The sequence below is a fragment of the Gopherus evgoodei genome, chromosome 1, assembly GCF_007399415.2.
Source record: "Gopherus evgoodei ecotype Sinaloan lineage chromosome 1, rGopEvg1_v1.p, whole genome shotgun sequence".
Classification (NCBI taxonomy): domain Eukaryota; kingdom Metazoa; phylum Chordata; order Testudines; family Testudinidae; genus Gopherus; species Gopherus evgoodei.
The window spans coordinates 338,993,276-339,014,341 of record NC_044322.1 but is presented as its reverse complement, the minus strand read 5'-3'; the positions used below and the strand labels follow the sequence as shown (position 1 = coordinate 339,014,341).

At 43.2% G+C, this 21,066-nt stretch overlaps 2 protein-coding genes and 1 long non-coding RNA gene across 4 annotated transcripts in view; 2 read left to right on the top strand and 1 right to left on the bottom strand.

Annotated features, from left to right (window-relative positions):
* The window catches only part of SLC26A4 (solute carrier family 26 member 4), a 34,628-nt gene extending 32,945 nt beyond the window's left edge, over positions 1–1,683 (top strand). The window contains exon 21 of the mRNA XM_030544852.1: positions 458–1,683. Coding sequence (XP_030400712.1) covers positions 458–481 — 24 coding nt within the window. The 3' untranslated portion in view covers positions 482–1,683. The remainder of the gene's footprint in view (positions 1–457) is intronic.
* Positions 1,684–7,421: 5,738 nt separating this feature from the next.
* The window catches only part of DUS4L (dihydrouridine synthase 4 like), a 45,902-nt gene continuing 32,257 nt past the window's right edge, over positions 7,422–21,066 (top strand). Inside the window, exons 1-2 of one of the 2 annotated variants that reach the window (XM_030547317.1) lie at positions 7,422–8,323; positions 9,191–9,293. The gene's annotated coding sequence lies outside the window, so the exon portion shown is untranslated. The remainder of the gene's footprint in view (positions 8,324–9,190; positions 9,294–21,066) is intronic. The other variant, XM_030547953.1, reaches the window with a different exon arrangement.
* LOC115644515 lies at positions 13,569–19,877 on the bottom strand. Its single transcript, XR_003998519.1, has 3 exons — positions 19,375–19,877; positions 17,758–17,878; positions 13,569–14,859 (listed from the first exon to the last, which is right to left on the bottom strand). It is a non-coding gene; the product is annotated as an uncharacterized LOC115644515 (long non-coding RNA).

The following is a 21,066-nucleotide window of genomic DNA, read 5'->3' as shown; positions in this document are numbered from 1 at the left end:
CTCTTTTAAAATTATTTCCTGGCAGACTCAGTCAGGGCCGGCTCCAGCTTTTTTGCCACCCCAAGCAGTGGTGGGGGAGGGGAGGAAAGATGATCAGCAGCACTTTGGTGGCAACTGAATCGGCCCGCTTCAGTCTTCTGCAGCGGGTCTTTCACTCTCTCTCTTCCTCTTCAGCGGTACTTCGGCGGCAGCTCAAAGAGGCGGAGAGGGACTGAGGGACCCACTGCCAAAGACCCAGACATGGCACCCCTTTCTATTGGCCGCTCCAAGCATCTGCTTCCTTAGCTGGTGCCTGGAGCCGGCCCTGGACTCAGCCAGCCAGCACTTAACTCCTTGGTTGTATAGTAATATATGTGCAAAAGTTGTTCGTTTGTTTGTTTTAAATATGGTGTGTACACAGAACTAACCACCCATTTCCCTCTCACCATCCCCCATCTTTTAAAACTTATTTCATTAGGCCATGCGCAGACTTGCTTCGTGAAGGAAAACTATTACTGATATCTTGGACTCCATAGCAATATTCAGGCACCAATACTATATAAGCGTCTTCTGCACTGGGACTTGTCTTTGCACTTGAAGAAAACACTAATTTCTTTGTCTGAACTCTGCAGATCTCTATACATCTCCAAATTTTGTCTATTGACATGTAATCCTTGAAACAGTCAAGTCTGATCAGAAAAATTTGTTCACAGAATCAGCGTTGGCAAGATATGGAGGCAGATCATCAGAACCACTACAGAAATTGCAACTAGTTTTAGGGTTTGTTGGTCTGTGTATATAACCCACAGGTATATCAGTGCATATAGGAAAAAATAGCTTCTTCATGGTAACTCAGCCCCAGAGGTTGAGGAGATTGTAAGCTCTTCTTGGAACTGTCTCTTATGTATTTGTATTGTGCCTAGCACAATGGAGCTCCAACCCTGATGGGAAGCCTCAAGGTGCTACTGTAATACAAATAATAAATTCCTCACAAAAGAGAAGCAATAGGCAGTAGCAGCCCTAGGCCCTGACCTAAAAAAGGATCTGCAATCCCATGTAATTAGTTTTGCAGGACGTTAACACTGCTGCATTCAACAACACACGTCTTTTAAATTTATCTATTAGTCATTCAAAATAATTCCTGGGTTTGTTGCAGTATTACAGTCTCAATATAAAAAATCCCTTATATAACAGAAATGGAGGTAAAATTTATTTACTCAAAACTGTTTACTATATTGCTATAAAATGTTAACCATATATATGGATAAGGCTCAATAAGAGGGACTATTACTTAAGAGTCTTGGTTCATTAGTGCTATTTTTAGTAACTCATGGACTCCTGGTTAATAATCATTACTGAAATTAAACATATCTAGATTGAACAGTACCTTACTCTACAAATAGTCCCATTGAAGTTAATGGAATTTGTGGAACAGGCTGCTATAAACCTGGAGCAAAGATCTGACTTAATATCTAGTTTGGTTTTTGAAATGGGATATAACAGTATCAATGGTTTAATGAAGAATTATCTGCATAAACTGTTTCATTCTTTTAATACTCTACACACTGCTTCTATTCTTCTAAAAAATGTGGACTTTTAAAAGTTATGCTACAATTCCTTAGTGCAATAATTTACACAAAATTTAGGATTACAAGAAAACATTTTTAACTTCTGTTTTTAAGGCTTTATATTGGCTATGTAAGAAATGATTGTTCCCATGTAATAATTATATGTTTAGATGAAAAATTACACAAATTGTTACATTAAAAATTAAATTGTAAATAAATTAGTTTTTAAAACTGAAATTCCTTGTGGCAACTACCAATATACAGTGTTGAAAAAACATGCCATAAAAACCATACGTAGTTCTTACAATACATAGGTTTCTAGATTACATCATATTTATGGTCTAAACTTTTGTGATCTTTTGATAAATTCACATATTGAAAATTACAGCGAAATAAAATTTGTAATTAAAGTATCACACAAAATTTCCAATGGGACCAGCCACACACACATTGCACACAGAAAATTACCACCATAACTGGCATTAATTGGCAGTCTCAGCTGGGAAGCCAAGCACTAAGTAGCACAGATTATATCTCTAAGAACCTTGCTGAACCTCCATTAAAGTCAGTTGATAGACCCCCAGTGACCTCACTGACAGCTGGATTGGGCCTTCACCCAGAGATGGTCCTTTTTCTGGCAGAGCTGAAACACTGGCATAACTGTGTGATGCTGTACATAGCCTACGGATAAACAAGGGGTTTCAAGGACAGTCTAATAGGCTACTACTTTCAAAAGCACAAAGGGCTCAGTCCTGCAAGGTGTTGAGCGTTCTCATCCAATCCAGTAAAACAAAAGCACATATTGAAATTTAAGCAATGGAACTATTCAAGTGCTTAGTGCTTCATTGGGTCAGGCTCGAGTGCTCTGCACCTTGCAGGACTGATCTCCACATTCACAAACTTGCTCAGAGCTTGCCTCTGCTATTCTTATGTATGTTGATCTGAAAATGGTGGCAGATAAACTGCAGATAAACTGCCACTGATGTCAATGGAAGTGCTGTGTGTGCAACAATGAAGGATCAGGCCAATTTCCCTCAGAAACTTTACTTCTCATCAACTGTTGTCCATTTTGTATCCCTTTATATAAAAGAAACTGTAAACACTTACAAAATACTGAATATTTTGATTAACTTGAAAATTGTTAGAAGCTATTTGGGCTTTTATTTTTCTGAGGAACATGTAGTAAGGAATATCACAAAATAATAGAGAGGCACTGGTAGAACATTTTTGTCCTGCTAGAGATGGGCCGTCACTCTGAAGTTTGAATCCTGATCCAAACTTTCCTCAAATGTAAATGGCTTTAGATCCAGTATTTTGGTTTGGCTCTGTCTTGCACTTTTGCTGCCTGAGCATTTAAGAAGAGTAATAATAAAATACGAGGATATTTAAAAATACAGTTTCCTTTTAAAATATTTTTTTATTCAGGACGAATTAATGCAGAATGGGAGTATAGGACAATTATTCACAGTCATGGGCTGCATATACACTTATTATCTGAGTCACGTTTGTATGTGTTTTGAGTTTACTGGTACAGTATATTTACAGTTGTCCAGATAAGAATGTTCTCATGGGTTTCCATTATTTTCTTAATTTAATACACCCATCCAAGCTCTAAGAAGAACAACAATAGACATCATGAAGAAATTTTTAAATACCTCTGTTCAATGGGGGGTGGGGTGGGATGCAAGGGGAGACGTACTTATTTTTATATGAAGGATACCAAAATAATGTATTTTACAATATAGCTAAAACCCTGCAGAACTTTGCACTCATGCATAAACCCCTCAGAAGCACCGCTGGATATACTTGTTTTTCAAGCATAATACAGGAGTGGCATTTTTCTAAGCATTTTGTAACTATTAATACTGTTAGATCTCTGTATGTTAAAGATTTACCTTGAAAGAGAGAGATTTTATTAATCTTTTTACCATCTAGAAAAGGTGCTGTATTTTACAGGAATGTTGTCAGTGACCTAAGGAATAAACGTGCATACTGAAAAATACCCCTTGGTGTTGCTTTATTTTTCTCTGCCTTGTTCTTTTGTTACTTCTTGTCATATGTTGTCTGGAAGACATAAATGCACAATGTGGAAATAGGGTTCTTATTTCCCCCCATATTTTATCTTTTTAGCGTTCTCAGAAATGTTATCACTTTCATTCCGGCTTCCCTCACTGCAGGGTCTTCAGTGGAGATCGGATTGGGCAATAGTCACTGAAAAGACACCAACTGAATTGAATTTAGTGGGAATTGTTACTATTTTGACCTTAGTTGAATTTACAATACACTGCCATGGGGCAGCTCTAGGCAGCAGCAAAGCAAGCACCTGCTTGGGGCAGCTCATTTGCAAGGGCAGCAGGAATCCAACATGGGAGCTAAGAACCAACAGGGGCCCCTGGGAGCTGTGGTTCCTTGGTTAGCTCCCTGCCTATAGAGCCAGCCCTGGAGCAGGGAAAGAACTACATTTCCTAGCATTCCCTTGGCCACTACCAACAGGAAAGGAAGGGAGAGGGAGTGAGATAGTTGAGACCTCATGCTGCAGCTTGCTGTGAATGGAGAGCTGCACTGTGAAGAGTAGGGATACCATATTTTAACATTCAAAAAATAGGACACTCCACGGGGAGGGAGGGTAGCCCCACCCTGCCACCATCCACTCCCTCCAACTGCCCCACACAGAAACCCCAACCCATCCAACCCCCCCTTGTCTCCTGCTCCTTGTCTCCTGATCACCCCCTCCCAGGATCCTGCCCCTAACTGCCCCCCAGGACCCCACCCCCTATCTAAGCGTTGCTGGTCCTTGTCCCCTGATTGCCCCCTCCCAGGACCCCACCCCCTATCTAAGCCTCCCTTCTCCTTATCCCCAACTGCCCTCTCCTAACTCCCCTCCTAGGACCCCACCCCCTACTTGTCCCCTGACAAACCCCTGGGACTCCCATGCCTATCCAACCACTGCCTGTCCCCTGGTGGCCCCCCCAAACCCCTGACCCATCTAACCCCCCCTTCTGCCTGCCCCTGACTACCCCCCCAAACCTCTACCCCATCCAAACCCCTCCCCACTGGATCCACGCAGTGCCAGACATGCTGCTGCATACATGCTGTCGTGCTCCCTCGCAGAGCCACAGCAGCCGCCCCCACCCCCCAGCACCTGCCTTCCAGATTTGAACATCTCAAAATTCAGGAGTACTCATGCTCAATTTGGACAGCTGTTACTTCATTTCTCCCAAATCAAATATACTGATCCACTGTAACTTGCTGTAGAAAAAGTAGGATAAAATTGAGCAAGAAATGCTTCCCAGTGGTTATTAGACCTGGAATTGCTATTTTCAACACTACTGCCTTTTTGTTTGTTTGTTTGTTGTTTAAAAGGAAGACAGTGATATTGCATTGGCAAATTCCCCATAGAAAGAGAGTGGAACAAAAGAATAATAAAGGCACCTCAACTTTTCCTCATTTATGGAGGACAGTCTTATAGGCATCCAGATATCCTCCAATCACACACGCTGAAAATTGTTCCACTTTACTGCAGTTCTGTAACCATATGGGAGCCAATCCTGTCTGTGTTCTGTGAATGACCTGCCCTGGGAGCAAGTTACCAGTGACCCAGGGCTGCAGCGGAAGAAGGGTGCAGGTGGGGGGGGGGGAGGGGAAGAGCCCAGGGCTGGGACAGGGGGCAGCCAAAAATTTTTTTGCTTGGGTGGCAAAAAACCTAGAGCCGGCCCTGACACTGACAAGAGAAGCTAACAGGCTCACCTACTGTTAGTTGCCCCCTAGATAGATCAAAACACAGGCCGCTTGTGAGCAGATGACTGGAAACAGCATCAGCCATGAGCCCCCTAAAAGCTGCAGAAGAGCTGCTGTGGATTCGTGACTCGGCAGTTGTGGCCACTCTCTTTAGCACCATCCGTAGACCCTAAGGTGACTTCTCAACGATCTTGTACAGGAAATGTCTCCACACACTGAAACTCCTCCAAGGCCTGCCTGCAGGCAAGATTCCCGTCATTGGAAGTGGGTATCAAAGGCCAGGAGAGGCTGAGCTGCCCCAAAGAGCATGGCCCCATCCACTTCCAGACCTCCTCCTGCTTGCTGCCAGGCCCTGTGGCTCGGGCTAGTGAGGGGCTGGCCATCAGCGAGGGACTCCAGGCAGCTGAAGCCGGTGCTTGCACCACCTGTCCACCAGTGCTGGGTGCTGTGCCACCCGCCCGGAGCTGGGAGTGCCTGGGCAGCTGTGTGTGTGGGGGGTCCTCGGGGCAAGGGGGGGGGCATGGTGTCAGGCAGAAGGACCAGGCCAGGGGCTAGCCTCCCTGAGCCCGCAGTTCACCTGCCGCCCATGGTTCCCATGGCTCTTGAGAGAGAAATAGGTGCCCCCTTCATCCTCCCCTGCGCTTGCAAGAACTCATTGCTCCTATTATGTCTGCAGAGGCCTTTTGAAAGCTCCACATCCTGCCCACTACCCATAAGGGCAAAGCCTGGACAAATGACTGTATCCTACTGAATTTCTATACAAAGTTAGACATTGCACATATAAGTTAGGGTCAGAGAAAAATTACAAGAGGTCCCAGAGCAGGGATCAGCAACCTTTGGCACGTGGCCCATCAGGGAAATCCGCTGGCAGGCTGGGACAGTTTGTTTACCTACAGCATCTGCAGATGTAGCCAATCTGTGCCGCTTCCCGCAGGACCCATTGGCCTGGAACAGCAAACCACAGCCACTGGGAGCTGCGATTGGCCGAACCTGCAGACGCTGCAGGTAAACAAACCGTCCCATCCCGCCAGCGGATTTCCCTGACAGGCCGCCTGCTAAAGGTACCTCTGGACCAGGGATCGGCAACAAGAAATGTGGGAAGAAAAATAACAAAATGAGAAATTTGGAAAAAAAGCCAGGCCAATGCAATACAAGGAAAAATATTCCAACACAGGTATATTGATTGGGCAGGATCAGAATGGGAAGTCTAAATGCTGAAAGACACCAAATTGTGAGGAACAGACATCAGTGCAATGTGCAGGGCTGGCTTTGGCTTTTTTGCCGCCCCAAGGGCTGGCCAGACTAGCAGAGCAAAAAAAAAAAACCGTGCAGGGTGGCCAGAGCGCGAGTGCAGGGGGAATCCCGGCTGGTGCCTGGGAGCCAGCCCTGGCAACGTGGCAGGACAAAAAAAGCCATTAATTCAAGGTAGGGCTGTCTAACAATTAAAAAAAAATTTTCATTAATCACGAGGTTAACAATATAGTTGCAATTAAATCACAGTTTTAATCGCACTGATAAACAATAATAGAATACCAATTCACATTTATTATAAATGTTTGGATGTTTTTCTATATTTTCATATATATTGATTTCAGTTACAATGCAGAATACAAAATGTAGCATGCTCACTTTATATTTTTTAATTACAAATATTTGCACCGTAAAAAAAGAAACAAAAGGTAGTGCAATCTACAAGTCAAAGCATGAATGGACATACAAATGCTTAGCATATCTGGCACACATAGACCTTGGAACCTTGGCTACAACAGTGCATGCGACCACCTGTTCTCACCTTCAGGTGATGTAAACAAGTGGGCACTATTATATCTTGTATATGAAAACAAACTTGGATGAACAAGAAGGAGGACCGAGTGGACTTGTATAGTTTTACAGTTTTATTTTTTAGTAGTTATGTGGAAAAAATAATTCTACATTTGTAAGTTGCACTTTCATGATAAACAGACTGCACTACAGTACTTGTATGAGGTAAACTGAAAAATATTATTTCTTTTGTTCATCTTTTTAGTGAAAATATTTGTAATCAAAAATATAAAGTGAGCACTGTACACTTTGTATTCTATGTTGTAACTGAAAACATTTGAAAAGATAGAAAACATACAAAATATAATACATTTTAATTGATATACTCTTACTGTTTAATAGTGCAATTATTTTTAACTGAGTTAATTTATTTTGCTTAAATCGCCAGAGTTAACTGTGATTAAATGACAGCCCAGATTCTAGGCTGCAGATGCACAACACACCTAAGGTCGCTGGTGACATTCCCTTAGGTGACTCCTGCAAAGGAAATACCTTTGTGTGTGCACCACAAAGATCCTGACAAACCCCAGCGAGGTCAGAGAAGAGCTACAGGACCCCTCAGGCCGGGCTTGGTTCAGACAGCAGAGTTGGAGCCTGGGGACGCGCTGCCTGTGAGCCTCGGGGGCATGTTGCTCACTCACTGCCAGGCCCGCGACCTTTGGTGTTTTCCATAATGCACCAGCTGCCGGAGCCGCGCGATACGGGGAGACTCTCCTCACTGAGTCAGAGCCCAGAGTCCGCATCTAGATCACGCAGCTGCGGACAAAAGCCCGAAAGAGCCACTGGAGGGACCCCGAAGGGCTCGCACCCGGCCGGGCGGGGCCCTTGTGGGACGCGCCGCGGGCTCCCACACCAGCCCGCCCCGCCCCGCCCCGCCGCGGAGAGCAATTCACGGTGGGACTCCAACTCCCGGCATGCCACGGGCCAAGACAGGCCTTCAACGAAGAGTAAACGTCCCAACATGGCCGTGGCTCCCGCAAAGCATGCTGGGAACAACAGTCCCCGGTCCGGCCGCAATGCACACTGGGAGCTGTAGTTTACACGGGACCTATTCGTTTTACCCGGGCACGCGCGGCTCAGGTCGGTTCTCCTTTTGCCAGACCCCCGCTCCGATAGGACCGCTTCCGCTTCCGCTGTCCAGGTGCTTCCGGCCCCGCCCTTCCGGCGCAGTGGCTTCCGCTCCCACAGTGCCCCGCGCCGAATCATGGACCACAATGGTGAGGAGGGGAGAGGGAGGGAGGCGCATTTATACCCGGGCGGGCCCGCCCCGGGGCACTGCGCGGTCCGGCCGGCCACGGGCAGACCCCCATGGGGCGAGCACCCGGGGAGCGGCCTGGCGCCTGGGGCCTAGCGCGGGCTGGACCCCAGCGCCGCCGGCTCAGGGTGTGGGGTGGAGGGGACTCGGCCGGGCCTCGCAGCCCTCGCGCCCCCCAGTCCCCACCCCGACAGCGGGCTCGAGTCTCACCGGGCCCCGCCGCGGAGCAGGCGCCGATCCCAAGGCCGCTGTGACTGTCGGCCCGGGGGGGCAGTGACGTGGGCGCAGCCCCAGGCTGTGAGACTAGGTGCCGTGTGGTTTGTGCGGCCCCCTCCGCCGCCCGCGTAGCCATGAGCTGGGGTAGGGACGGGGGGTCCCGCAGCAGAACTCGCCCAGACGTCACTGCCAGAGCATTGGCCGAGGTCCTTCATTTCGGGCTGAAGGATCGGTCCACCTTGTACTGACTTAGCAAGGGACTCTGGCTGTTGGTGTGTAGTTAGCAGAGAATGGGAAACACTTGGCTATATCTGCTATGCTATGAGTATGGACTGTTTGTATAACGTGCTGTGTTTTTTGTAACTGGTTCTCATCCATTGGTCTAAGAAGCAGGCAAGTCAGTAGGGATTGCAGATTAATATAAAGGTTGCAGGTTCAAATATGCAGTATACTATGCTGCTCCTTTGGCAGCATATTCCATGCATTTTACTGGATGTGTGGGCCTGAGAGGAGCATTTAAAAATCAAGGTTTTGAGTAGATAAATATCACGATTTTTCTAAAATTTATCATAATGGTATTGGTTAAAACTTTATTTTCTTATTCTGCTTGCAGCATGCTATGTTGATGTCCTCAAAGTTTCTGGCACAAAAATACCTGAATTGAACACTGTTCTTTACCTGATTGCTGCAAATCCTCCTTGGATGCACACCTTTTTGTAAGTGTTGTGTATATATAGCTTGGGTTTGGGGATTACTTTGAATGTAGCCTAGAGTTCATCACTAAGGCTAAGATTTAATCACGGGTATTTTTAGTAGAAGTCATGGACAGGTCACAGGCAATAACCAAAAAGTCATGGCAAGTGACCTGTCAGTAACTTTTACTAAAAATACCACTAACTGATTCTAACCTGCTGGAGTGGAGGGACAGTGCATCTGGGGGTGGGTGGCAGCCCAGAGCCCTGCTGATGCTCGGAGGGAGGGTGGGTGACCTGTGGCCCTGCTGCAGCTCCTGAGTAAAAGGGGGAGGGGAGAGGCCAGACGGGCTGCAGCATTAGAGACGGGTGTGGAAATTGTGGAGGTCCTGGAAAGTCACGGAATCTGTGACATCTGTGAAAGATTCGCAGCCTTATTCATCTTGTACAGAAACAAGTGACTAAATAAGCTACGATTCTGTTTGCTAACTGATGATTAATGAATGTGTTGGAACACAACTGAAAATTGAAATTTATAAAAACTCTTTCATGAATTTAAGTGGGCTGTGGTAGCTTTTATTTGGGTCAGAACTGTGACAAGAGACTCAGGCACGCATGGAGATGTGTTAATTTGTGGTGTGACTCCATTGACTTCTGAAGTCAGTGGAATTACACCAGACGAATATGGCCCATAGAGCTTGAGATAAAAAATTAGACCGACATATTAGACTGACCGATCAGTCTATTTCAGGGGAAGGCAACCTATGGCACGTGTGCCAAAGGTGGCATGTGAGCTGATTTTCAGTGGCACTCACACTGTCCGGGTCCTGGCTACCAGTCCGGGGGGCTCTGCATTTTAAATTTAATTTTAAATGGAGATTCTTAAACATTTTAAAAATCTTACCTACTTTACATACAATAGTTTAGTTATATATTATAGACGTATAGAAAGACCTAAAAACGTTAAAATGTATTACTGGCAGATGAAACCTTAAATTAGAGTGAATAAATGAAGACTCAGCACACCAGAGCACAAGTCCAGTGGGGCTGGAGGAGCGGGTAAACGGTGCTGACTCTGGGAGGGGGTCAGGGCTGGGGTTCAGGGTGCAGGAAGGAGCTCAGGGTGGTGGCTCAGGGCTGGGAGTTGAGGTGCAGCCTCTCACCAGGCAGCAATCTAGCTGTGTCATCGTGTGTTTGTTGCTGTTTCAGTCTTTAAACAAATACTATTCACAAGATGTTACCATTTTCATTACAGACAAGTGAACTCATTATAGAAAGAGGTATATTGTACCCCAACAAATACAAACAGTAGCATCTAAACTATAAATGCATCTCTTCATAATCAGAAATTTGCATGGATAATTGTGTTAAGATGACATGATCAAAAGGAGTACCATTCAGTGTTCCACCATTTGCACCCATCATGTAGGAATGAACATTTAGATTTAATGTTACCAACTGTACAATTTAGTGCAAAATGAATACGAATTGATCCTATGATGTTATACTACTATAATTTTTTCAAACAGAAGTATACACCTTATCTGTAATCTTACAAAAGCATGAAGACAAGCACACAGAGAAGTCCAACTTCTTTAGAAAGATTCATGCAGACTTAGCAGCTTTTGCCAACTCTTGTTTACAGTAAAGCTTGCAATACTGAATTCAGACAAGGAGCTTAAACAAAAGGGAAACAAAAGTTGGATAATTTGAGGTTTGATTTCTCTGAGACTTTATGTTGCAATTTTAGGTTATATGTTTAAAAACACTGACTAAAGGCCAATAGCTTTCTATGGTATGAATTAGATCAAATAAAGGTTTTTAAAGCCTTTGTCTGGTATTGTAGACAACCTGCTATATACAAGTCATTCCATTTATGTTCCCAAAACATTTGGAAGCTTTTTTAAAATAAGGTTAGGTGCTGTTCTGAAGCCGGAGCGTCTGCCTTTGACACATAAAGCATGTAACCAGATTGTGTGCCCTTGGGCAGTGGAACACTGGAATTTGGCTAGTGGACAGACAAAACCTACTTTGAATTGTAAAGGTTTTTGCTTGTATGTTTGTTTTTGTCTTAAAGTCTTTTTAGCAAACCTAGTATGTTGATTAACTTTTGGAAGCTATAAGCCTGATGCCACTGAATCAGACATGAAGAATTACAACTCCTGCTCTGAAGACAACCTGTTTATTTTTTAAAAAACTATTTCAGACAGGAGGCAGCATAGAGGATACAGAGCCAGAGTTTTTCAGTAAGGCAGGGAACAATAGGAGAAGAGAGGGGGCAGGAGGGAACTAAGAATCCCTTCTCCCCACAAAAACTGGGAAAATACACAACAGTAGTCTTCATTGGATTTACAACCATAGGACAACAACTAAAAATACTGTGCATGATACATTGAATGCTCTTTTACATCCACTGTAATAAAATATTAACTTCTGACATGTTCTGCAAATTGGACATTAAGGCATCCCAACAATATAACCATTAAGATTCAATCCTTTTAGAGTAAAAAAAACAGACTATTAAATCATGTCTTAAAATTTGACATAATACAGCTCTCTGATGAAGTCTTTATATTTGGGAATAAAAAACTCTATTGAATACACTGGATTTTAGCAAACAAAGCATCTTAGAGCATCTATGAGAACCAAAAGCTTAATCCTGTGAAAAGCAGATATCACAATCTTTTAGGGATGGAGTTGTGGGCAGTCTTACCTAGTGGCCAGAGCAAGCATCCAAAGCAGGGAAATGGAAGCAAGAGTCAGAGGCTGGAGGCCAGAGCCAGAAGTGGGAGCTAAGTATACCAACTGAAGGCTTGTTTATACTTAAAATACTACTGCAGCTGTGCCACTGTAGCGCTTCAGTGAAGACACTACCTACGCTGACAGGAGGGGTTCTCCCAGAGGCATACATAATCCACCTCCCCAAAAGGCAGAAGTTTGGGTCAATGGGTGAATTCTCCCATCAACCTAATGTGGTCTACACCAGGGGTCAGGTCAGTTTAACTGTGTCATTCAGGGGTATGGATTTTTCATAACCCTGAGTGATGCAGTTATACTGACCTAATGTCTTAGTGTAGACCAGACCTAAGTATGAAAGCTCAATGATAAAGTTGCTATGTATACCTAATACAACAATTTAGGTCTTAATTATTCATGTGTTATTTGAATACTGCTAAGTATGGACAAAAAAATCATTCATCACCATCCCCAAAGATTTAGATTTTGCAAAGTAATTTGGTATTCTTTCAAATACCAGTGGAGTCAGCTGCCTGAGAACTGGAAAAAACTAACCTGCAAGCAGGTCAGAGGAATTTAGAAATATAGCATTTGATTTCAGCTGTCCCGTGCCACCGTCCCCTATAATTAATGTTGCTTAGCCTAATTACCTTTGACAGTTTGTGGGCATTAAATTTTTGCAAAATGGAAGCAACATGGCGACCTGTTCTGGAGTTAATTTGAATGTTAATCACATAATGAGGGCTTGAGACAAAAAGTACTTGGTCAGAGAGGTGAACTAAAGCAGAAGGTCTTTCAGGAGTTTCTTTATCTATGATTTTATCTGGAAGAGCAATAAGGAAAGGCCTGTGCCTTTTTCAATTTAATTTTCTAATCACAATAGTCAAAGACTCCAGCATGTCATTAGCCATGGCTCCCAGCGACCCAACTTCCCTGCAGTAAATTTATCAAGCAGTTTAATTTAAAACCCAAACAACCTATATATCACTGAGCTTTCCTGTTCATGCACAGGAAGGTTTTCTTACCTGATGATAATACTATTGCTTTGGTAAACTTTTTATTTTATATTTTTATTCCCTCAGTAACAAGTATTTTATGCTCTAATGACTCTGCATATCTTCAAAACTTTCTAATTACAAAGTTGTCTGTTTAGTCCCAATAAAGCAATTGATCCTCTTAGAGAATTTATTTAGCGTACATGTCTTTTTATTTTCTTCTGCATTGAATCACAGCTAGAAGTTGTCACAGGGCCTGGTTTTGTAGGAGTAGCTGTCCACACTGCTTATACAACTACAGTTGGGAACTTCATTCACTAGGACAGGGGTCGGCAACCTTTCAGCAGTGGTGTGCCAAGTCTTCATTTATTTGCTCTAATTTAAGGTTTCGTAGGCCAGTAATACATTTTGACGTTTTTAGAAGGTCTCTTTCTATATGTCTATAATATATAACTAAACTATTGTTGTATGTAAAATAAATAAGGTTTTTAAAAATTTAAGAAGCTTCATTTAAAATTAAACTAAAATGCAGGTTCCTCCAGACTGGTGGCCAAGACCCGGGCAGTGTTAGTGCTACTGAAAATCAGCTTGTATGCCACCTTTGGCATGTGTGCCATAGGTTGCCTACCCCTGCACTAGGACATTGATATTTTTCCCATGCACTTCCCTAGTCTATGGTAGTAAATCCTGTCCAGCTAGAAGCAGGGAGGCTTTCCTTTTCAAAGCTTTGTAATAAGACTTGTTCAAATACCATGATGATAAATTGTTAAGACTGAACAAAGCCATGCTGACCCAGAGATATAAAATAAGCATGGAATAGAAGATCAGGACTCCACATCTTGTACAGAAATTCATATTAAATATGAACCGATTAAAAACACTTCATTTTCCTTTTATCCTCCATTATCTCTTTTGCATTGGTTTCCTGTTCTAAACAGGAAAACATTGCTGAATCAAATGATAACGTCTGTAATAGCCTCTTGGTTTTTGGTCCATGGTGTACCCTTAGCTCAGGGACTTCTTAAGTACCAGTACTAAGACACCTCGTGTTGTGCCGTGGGAAGGAAAATCCTAGAAAAAGCCACAGAGGGGCTGTATGGAAAGAATGAATGTTCTCTTCTGCAAAACATTCACATATCTGACCAGCTGCATAGAAAGCAGACCCCTGCTCTGGGACAGGGGTTGGCACCTCAGGCAAGAGAGAATTCCAAGGTTTTGTAGCTCTAAAAGAGCTGAAGAGTTTGTAAATTAGTTTATGTTCTACTTCCTTTGTTTTTGTGAAGATGGGGAACATATGGACCACAAAAAAAGGTTACCTGAGAATTATGATTAATATTCTACAAGCACAAAAGTGAAAAAAACAGTTATGATTGTGGCTGTAAGGCTACAGTTCCATGGCCAATGCAATGGTGCTCCACATAAGAAGAAGCTCTTCAAGGCACTGTGCCAGCAGCAGCACTGGAGAAGCACCTAGGAACATGATTTTTTTCCCCTCCAATATGCATTACTTTGCATTTATCATCAACAGTGAACTTTGTCAGACATCACACCGACCATTCACCTAGCTTGGTTAGATCTCTGAATTTTCTCACAGTCCTCTCTGGTCCTGACTAATTTAAGTAACTATAATCTAAATTATTACCCCACTACTTGCCGCCCCGACCCCTTCCAGACCTAGCTGAGAACGTAGGGGATCCTGTTGTTAACCTTTCATTATTTTGAAAATTAACCATTTAATCTTATCAGTAGCCTTCTGTCTCTTACCCAGTTTTTGATTGATGACAATCCTTTGCCTCTCATCCAATGACCATTTCGCAACCTCGTGCAAGTGCTTGTCAAAGCCCTTTCAGAACAGAAGTCTAAATAATAAAATAAACCAACCAGAGCAGGTCAAGTGCGGGTGAGAGCAACTCCTGCTATATCTTTTAAAAGGGTTCAGCATGTGCTCCCCACTTGCTCATCCAGACCAACTAGCAAATGTGTATAAAGTGAGGTCACTCTCTTTAGTGACTCTCTTGAGGAGAGTAAGTATTACATACATATGGGATCAAACAGACAAATTCAGTATTTATATAAGAGAGACAAATATTATAAAATAAGATCCCAAGAGTTTAGTAGAGTCAAAAAAGGATTAGACATTAATATGGATAATGAGAACATCAGTTACATATATTTTTAAAACAACGAGAGAGATAAATCCCTATGCATTAGGGAATAAAATAATTGATGGGATTGGCAGGTTATTCAATAGCTGTCCATTCTGGCCTTTTTTAAGAAAAAAGAACCTCTCATCTGCTATGGGCCACTAGTATGATCCAATATGGCAATTTCTACATGCAGATACTGTACATATTACAGGGAATTTAGTATTTAGATACTATTTTGTAGATATCTAGAGACTCTGTCTGTGCACACAAACTGGTAAAAAATGACACTATATATATTGTCCTATAAAGTGTTTATTGTGCCAAATTTTGAGACTAAATCTAGTCATTCAAGTGCTAAAGTTTTTAGACCTGTTTTAAGTGAAAATCTCATTACAACTTTAAATATGCAGTTGCTACTGACATCTCCATAGTAAAACTATACATCTCATGCCTTTAAGTGCTGTGGAATACCACCACCTTAATAAAACCCTTCAAAGAAAAACAACCACCACCGATTTCTGGTTTTCCTCTGATAAAGTAGGAATTTTTTTAAACCATATCCACCTAACATTTAGGACTTGCTTTTATTATTATGTTATTTTTTCTTCCCACTGAGTAATGATCTTTAAATCAAGACCAGCTGAAAACCTTCATGAATGGAGACATCTGGTCACAAATTCAGTGGTACAGTTGTTAGTTTGAATTCAGTAAAACAAAAACAAAAAACCATTAAAATCAATGTTCTGTAAATGCTAAAACGTAGAAATGGTCAGAAAAGCCTATGGGTATATTTAGTATCTAAGGACTCAGATACTAAATATGCACAGAAACTACTCACTGTAGCAAGCACATGGAGTGAAATCCTGGATCTGCTGAAGTCAAGGGGAGTTTTGTCATTGACTTCAATGGTGCCAGGATTCCACCCTCTGTCTGGTAGCAAGTGAGACTCATTACTTAACCAGGGCACATAATTCAAGTACCACACTTAGAGAAAACTTATTAATAGACTTTCATAAGCATTAGGGAAAGATTGTAGTTTTCAACATGAAATATGAGAACAGTGACACCTATGTGAATGTATTTATTAGATTTCTGAAAGTCCTTTGACAAGGTTCTTGCGCATCAATTCAAGTAGTGTAGAAAGATAGTGAGTGATACAGACAGCCTTAAAAAAAAGTATAGAGCTAATACTCAGATGGTATAAACCGCTGTAAATTTAAAAAAAACTTTTGAAAGCCAAATTAATACATTCATTTTAATAATAATTTCATTCAAATTAATCCTGATAACTACTTGCCTAAGACCTGGTTAAAACAAAAGATGCATTGGCAAGATAATGGGTTTGTACTCTTCACTGTTCTAACTTAGAACATTATGGCTAATACTTAAGCATTTTCATCTAATTGTTCTAATAAAACAAACAAATATAGACTTCATTTGCATAACAGCATATGTTAATTATAAAAAGACTATCTAATAATCTTTGATTACAGCGTATGAAAAAATCAGCAATGACAAATATGCACAAGAAACCTTAGGGTAATTCTGAATGTTTAATTGTTCAGTTTGCCCACATTCTATTTTTAGAAGATGGAATTTGAATACCATTAAATCAAAGAAGAAATAACAGCCGCTAAGATTTTGTATACAACATCTATTACTGAGATTTGAGAGATTAAAATGACTTTCAGAAAGGCCACAGGTTTGGCTAATTTTTTTTAAAGAAACAAAATACATTTATTTCAAAATATGATCTACTCTAAACCCAATGGAATAATGACTTTCAAAAGCCAACATTATTGCTAAATAAGCTTCCCTCTCTGCAGGTATTCCATGTAGTCACAGGTTAATATGAAATTAGCTACTCTAAGTAAGTCTGTGCCCAACATGTAACTCATTATCAGAGGATTTCTCTTATAATTAGTCAACTGTATTGAGGTAAGCCTCATGAAAAATGTATGTCTACATTACAAGATAAGCCCAGGGTTCAAACTCCGGCTCAAGCCTAACACTCCTCCTGTCAACACACAAATCATGCTCCAGGGCTCGGACCCAAGTCCTAGAACCTTATGGGAGTGAAAGGTTCAAGCCTGTTTGAAGCTGGGACCTAGGGTTCAAGCTCTATTGCTTTGCAGTGTAGACACAGCCCCACTGGACTTGTGCTCTGGGAAATTGTCAAAAGTATCCCACGTGCCAACTTTCTTTGTCCTTTGGATAGTCAAATTTTCCCACACTGAACCATCAAAAAAGGGCTAGAGCTGCCACGTGCTGGGAGGGTGTTAGGAAGTCTGTGACGTGCATTTGGACGCAGGCCTGCATAATGCAGTGTAGACATAGGAGCCAAGATTGTGACCCAGGGTTCAACAATTCCTAACCTAGGGTTGCAAGTGAGTGTAGATGCTCAATCCCTAAGTTAATAAACAAAGAGTTTACTAACTTGAGTTCTACTAACCTAGGGCTTACATTGCAGTGTAAACTTGGTCTCTAATTCAGATCAGGAAATAGTTTTTCTTTTTAAAGATGAAATTAAAGAATTGTCTATCAAAAACTAAAACTGCAGTTCTCATGAGCAGAAACTTAAATGCCACTAAAATAACTAAGAGGACTCACCAAGTTCATTGAGACTCTGGGCAGCTTTTGTTATCTCTGTGCTTCCTCCTTGCAGCTGTCCTTGAAGTCTCTTACTTAGATACAAGATGCGTATTATTCTCTGTAGCAAGTCACAGGCTGCCTGTGTGGAAATTATGGCTTTATGTGAATATTCAGTGTTAGCCATGTATAGTTTTAGGCCCCAATCCTGGAAACTCTTGAGTATATGCTTGTAGTTAAATATAAAAACACACAAGCAAGCATTTGCAGAATCTGAAACCTAGTGGTTAGTTAGATGGACATGGATAAATAATGACAGTTTTTTCATAAGTACTCTGACTTTATATAACAATGCTCACTATTTTAACTTAATGCTACTGTGCATGATGCTGTTTAGTCACAAGCAAGCCTAAGAAAATCAATGGGACTACTCATGAAGTATAATGTAGTCTCCCTTAGTTGAAGGTACACATTACTCCTGGGGGAATTCTGCGCATCTGCAGATGTGCATAATTCATCTATCTCGCAAAATTTTGTATTTTCCTGCATAAAAACATTTTGCCTAAGAAGTGCTGCAGTTCAGCCTTTTGCCAACCAGAGGTTGCTGTGGCACCAGAACAGCTGGCATGAACACAGTTGGCTGTTCCAATGCCACAGCAGCCTCTGGTGGGAAAAAGGCAGAACTGCAGCACTTCTTAGGCAAAATGTTTTTTATGAGGGAAAATACAAAGTTCTGTGCCTAGTGGTGCAGAATTCCCACAGCAGGAGAAGTTCATCACAGCACCTGCTCACGGAGCCAGGTTAGGACAGAGGGGAGCACACAGGGCTGCTCAGGGTGGGGGGGGGGTATCACAGACGGGGGTTCAGAATGGCTAGTAGGGAGACAGACTGGAGCATGGGCTCAGGAGCTAGTGGGGTGACAGCAATGAACCTGGGGTTGAGGGACGGAGGCTGCAGAGACCCAGGGGGATGAGGGGTGCCAGAACAGAGGCAGAAGTACCTGACTAAATGGGAGAGGCTTCGGGTCAACCAGGGTCTGAAAGGGGGAGGCTTCCTAACAGTCTCACCCACCCAATAAAAACCTCCCTGTAGAAGGGTTTGGCTGGGGCTCGTTCCCCCTCCGGGGCAGCTGGGAACCAGGCTGCCTCACTACTTAGGTCCAGTGAATTAGCCTGGCTGGGCGGCAAACAGTCAGCCCCTCAGGCAGGGGCTGAGCCAACGGTTTAATATTAGCAAGCCCCGTCCCTGGATCAGGATGGGGCAACAACAGTCAGCAGCTCAGACCCTCAGGCAGGGTGGAGCAAACAGTTCAGTAACAGGCCCAGGCCCTGGGTCAGGGTGGGGCAGCAACCAGTCAGGAGCTCAGACAGGGGCTGAGCAAATACAGAAGTTCAGGAGGCCCCAGTCCTAGGCCCAAAGGGCCTGGGAGAGGGGGAGACTGCCACCCACACATTGGATTGCAGGGGGACGCAGGCCCAACCACTCCACTGTGTCCCAGCCCGGGGCCCTAGCAGCGGCAGAAGACCCATTGCTGCATCAATGGGTATCCTGACCACAACACACTGACATTGGGTTCTGGGTGTGCTGCAGCCAGACTAGGGTTGGCTGCCCCTGGGCTACCTCCTCCTCTAGAGGTACCTGCGTTTGAACGGTGTCCTCCACGGCATCAAGCACCATGGGCTCCTCAGGGTTCCCGGTGAGCGGTAGGCTTGGCAGCTCCTCCGGATAGCTTGCCACAGGCAGGCTTAACAGCTTCTCCGGGGTCTGGTCATCATCAGGCCTCGGCTGGTCTGGCCAGTCCTCGGGTTGATCGCAGACTGCAGGAGTCTCCCCACTGGGAGCTAGGCCACAGGCATCTGGCTTGTCTGGCGGCCGGGGCTCTAGTGAGCTGTGGGATTGGGCTTTTGTACTTCCTGTCCTGTGCCCTGACCTCTGGAGGGCAGGTGCAAGCTCCACTGGCTCCGCCCACTTTGGCGTCAGAAGGGGCTCGTAACTTTCTGGGGCGGCTGGGAACCAGGCTGCCTCACTATACTCCCACCCACAACCAACACCCTCCTAGGCTCTCTCCTAGGCTCCTTCCCTCTCCCTCACCTTTTCTGTACCTCTGACTCCCCCAAGCCTGTACACTGCTTCTGAGAGGTGCAGGAAATACAGTTCTGTATTGTAATTTAAATAAATTACACAAAGTTCTGTATTAATATTCCTCATAAGGAATCTATTTGTCAAAAAAAACAAATTACCAGAATTTTTTGTCTGTATTGTTAGAGACATATTTGCTGACATATTTTGAAATAAATTATCAAAATAATTGTAACTGGCATGATTATATTGTTATTTTGACAAAATATGCAGGATGTTCAAACACTGCATGCAGAATTTTTAATTTTTTTGGCGCAGAATTCGGTCTGTGGTTCAAGAATACCTTTGGATTCTTGTTAATACTAAGCTCTCTATAGCTATATCAACAAGTAAGGCTCTTTCACCTTTGGTTCGCTAGAGGAGACTCCATCCCATCCTGGCAGACAATGGCCTGGCCTCAGTTATTTGCACATTCCAGAATTCTTGGCTTGGTTACAGCAATGCCAATGAAATCATCAGCATTCAGAAAACTCCAATTACTACAGAATACTGCAGGGCTTCTCCTCAGCAACAGAGGCTACCACAAACACATCAGACCTGTCCTGTACTCTCTACACTGGCTTCCCATAGAAAATGGTCACATTCAAGGTCTCCATCCTTGTCTTCAAGGCACTCCCTGGCTTGGGCCAGGGTATCTAAAAGACCCCTTAAATCTCTGGGATGAAGACTGTCATCAACAACTACAGGCCTGTCACATCTTATGCTGGGGTTATGTTCTGCAGTCAGCGCATAAAGCGAAAATCGCGTATAGTCAAAATTACATTGAGTGTAATGGCGGGCGGAATCACCTGCACTACAGGTACAGTATTAAAATTGTTTTTCTTTTTGCCGATCGTGTAAAGCTGAAATTGCGCATGTTAAATGCACGTAAGATGCGACAGACCTGTACACTTCTCTGGAACAACTGAACTCTACAATAAGGGCAAAGTTTGTCTGTGTAGGAGATAGAACTTTCTCTGGGGCTGGTCCGAGACCATGGAATGAACTCTTCTAGGAACTAAAGAGGATCACAAACTTCACTCCTACTGCTCTAAGTGCAAGGTGATTTCTTTGACCTTGCCTTCTCTAATACATAGCAACCTTTTAAAAACACCTTCCAGAACAAGACAGTCCACTGCATATGTTTCTTCCCCCTAGGGAGAGGATGAGAGCACAAATAACACGTGACAGAAGTGTAGTCATATTGCTTAA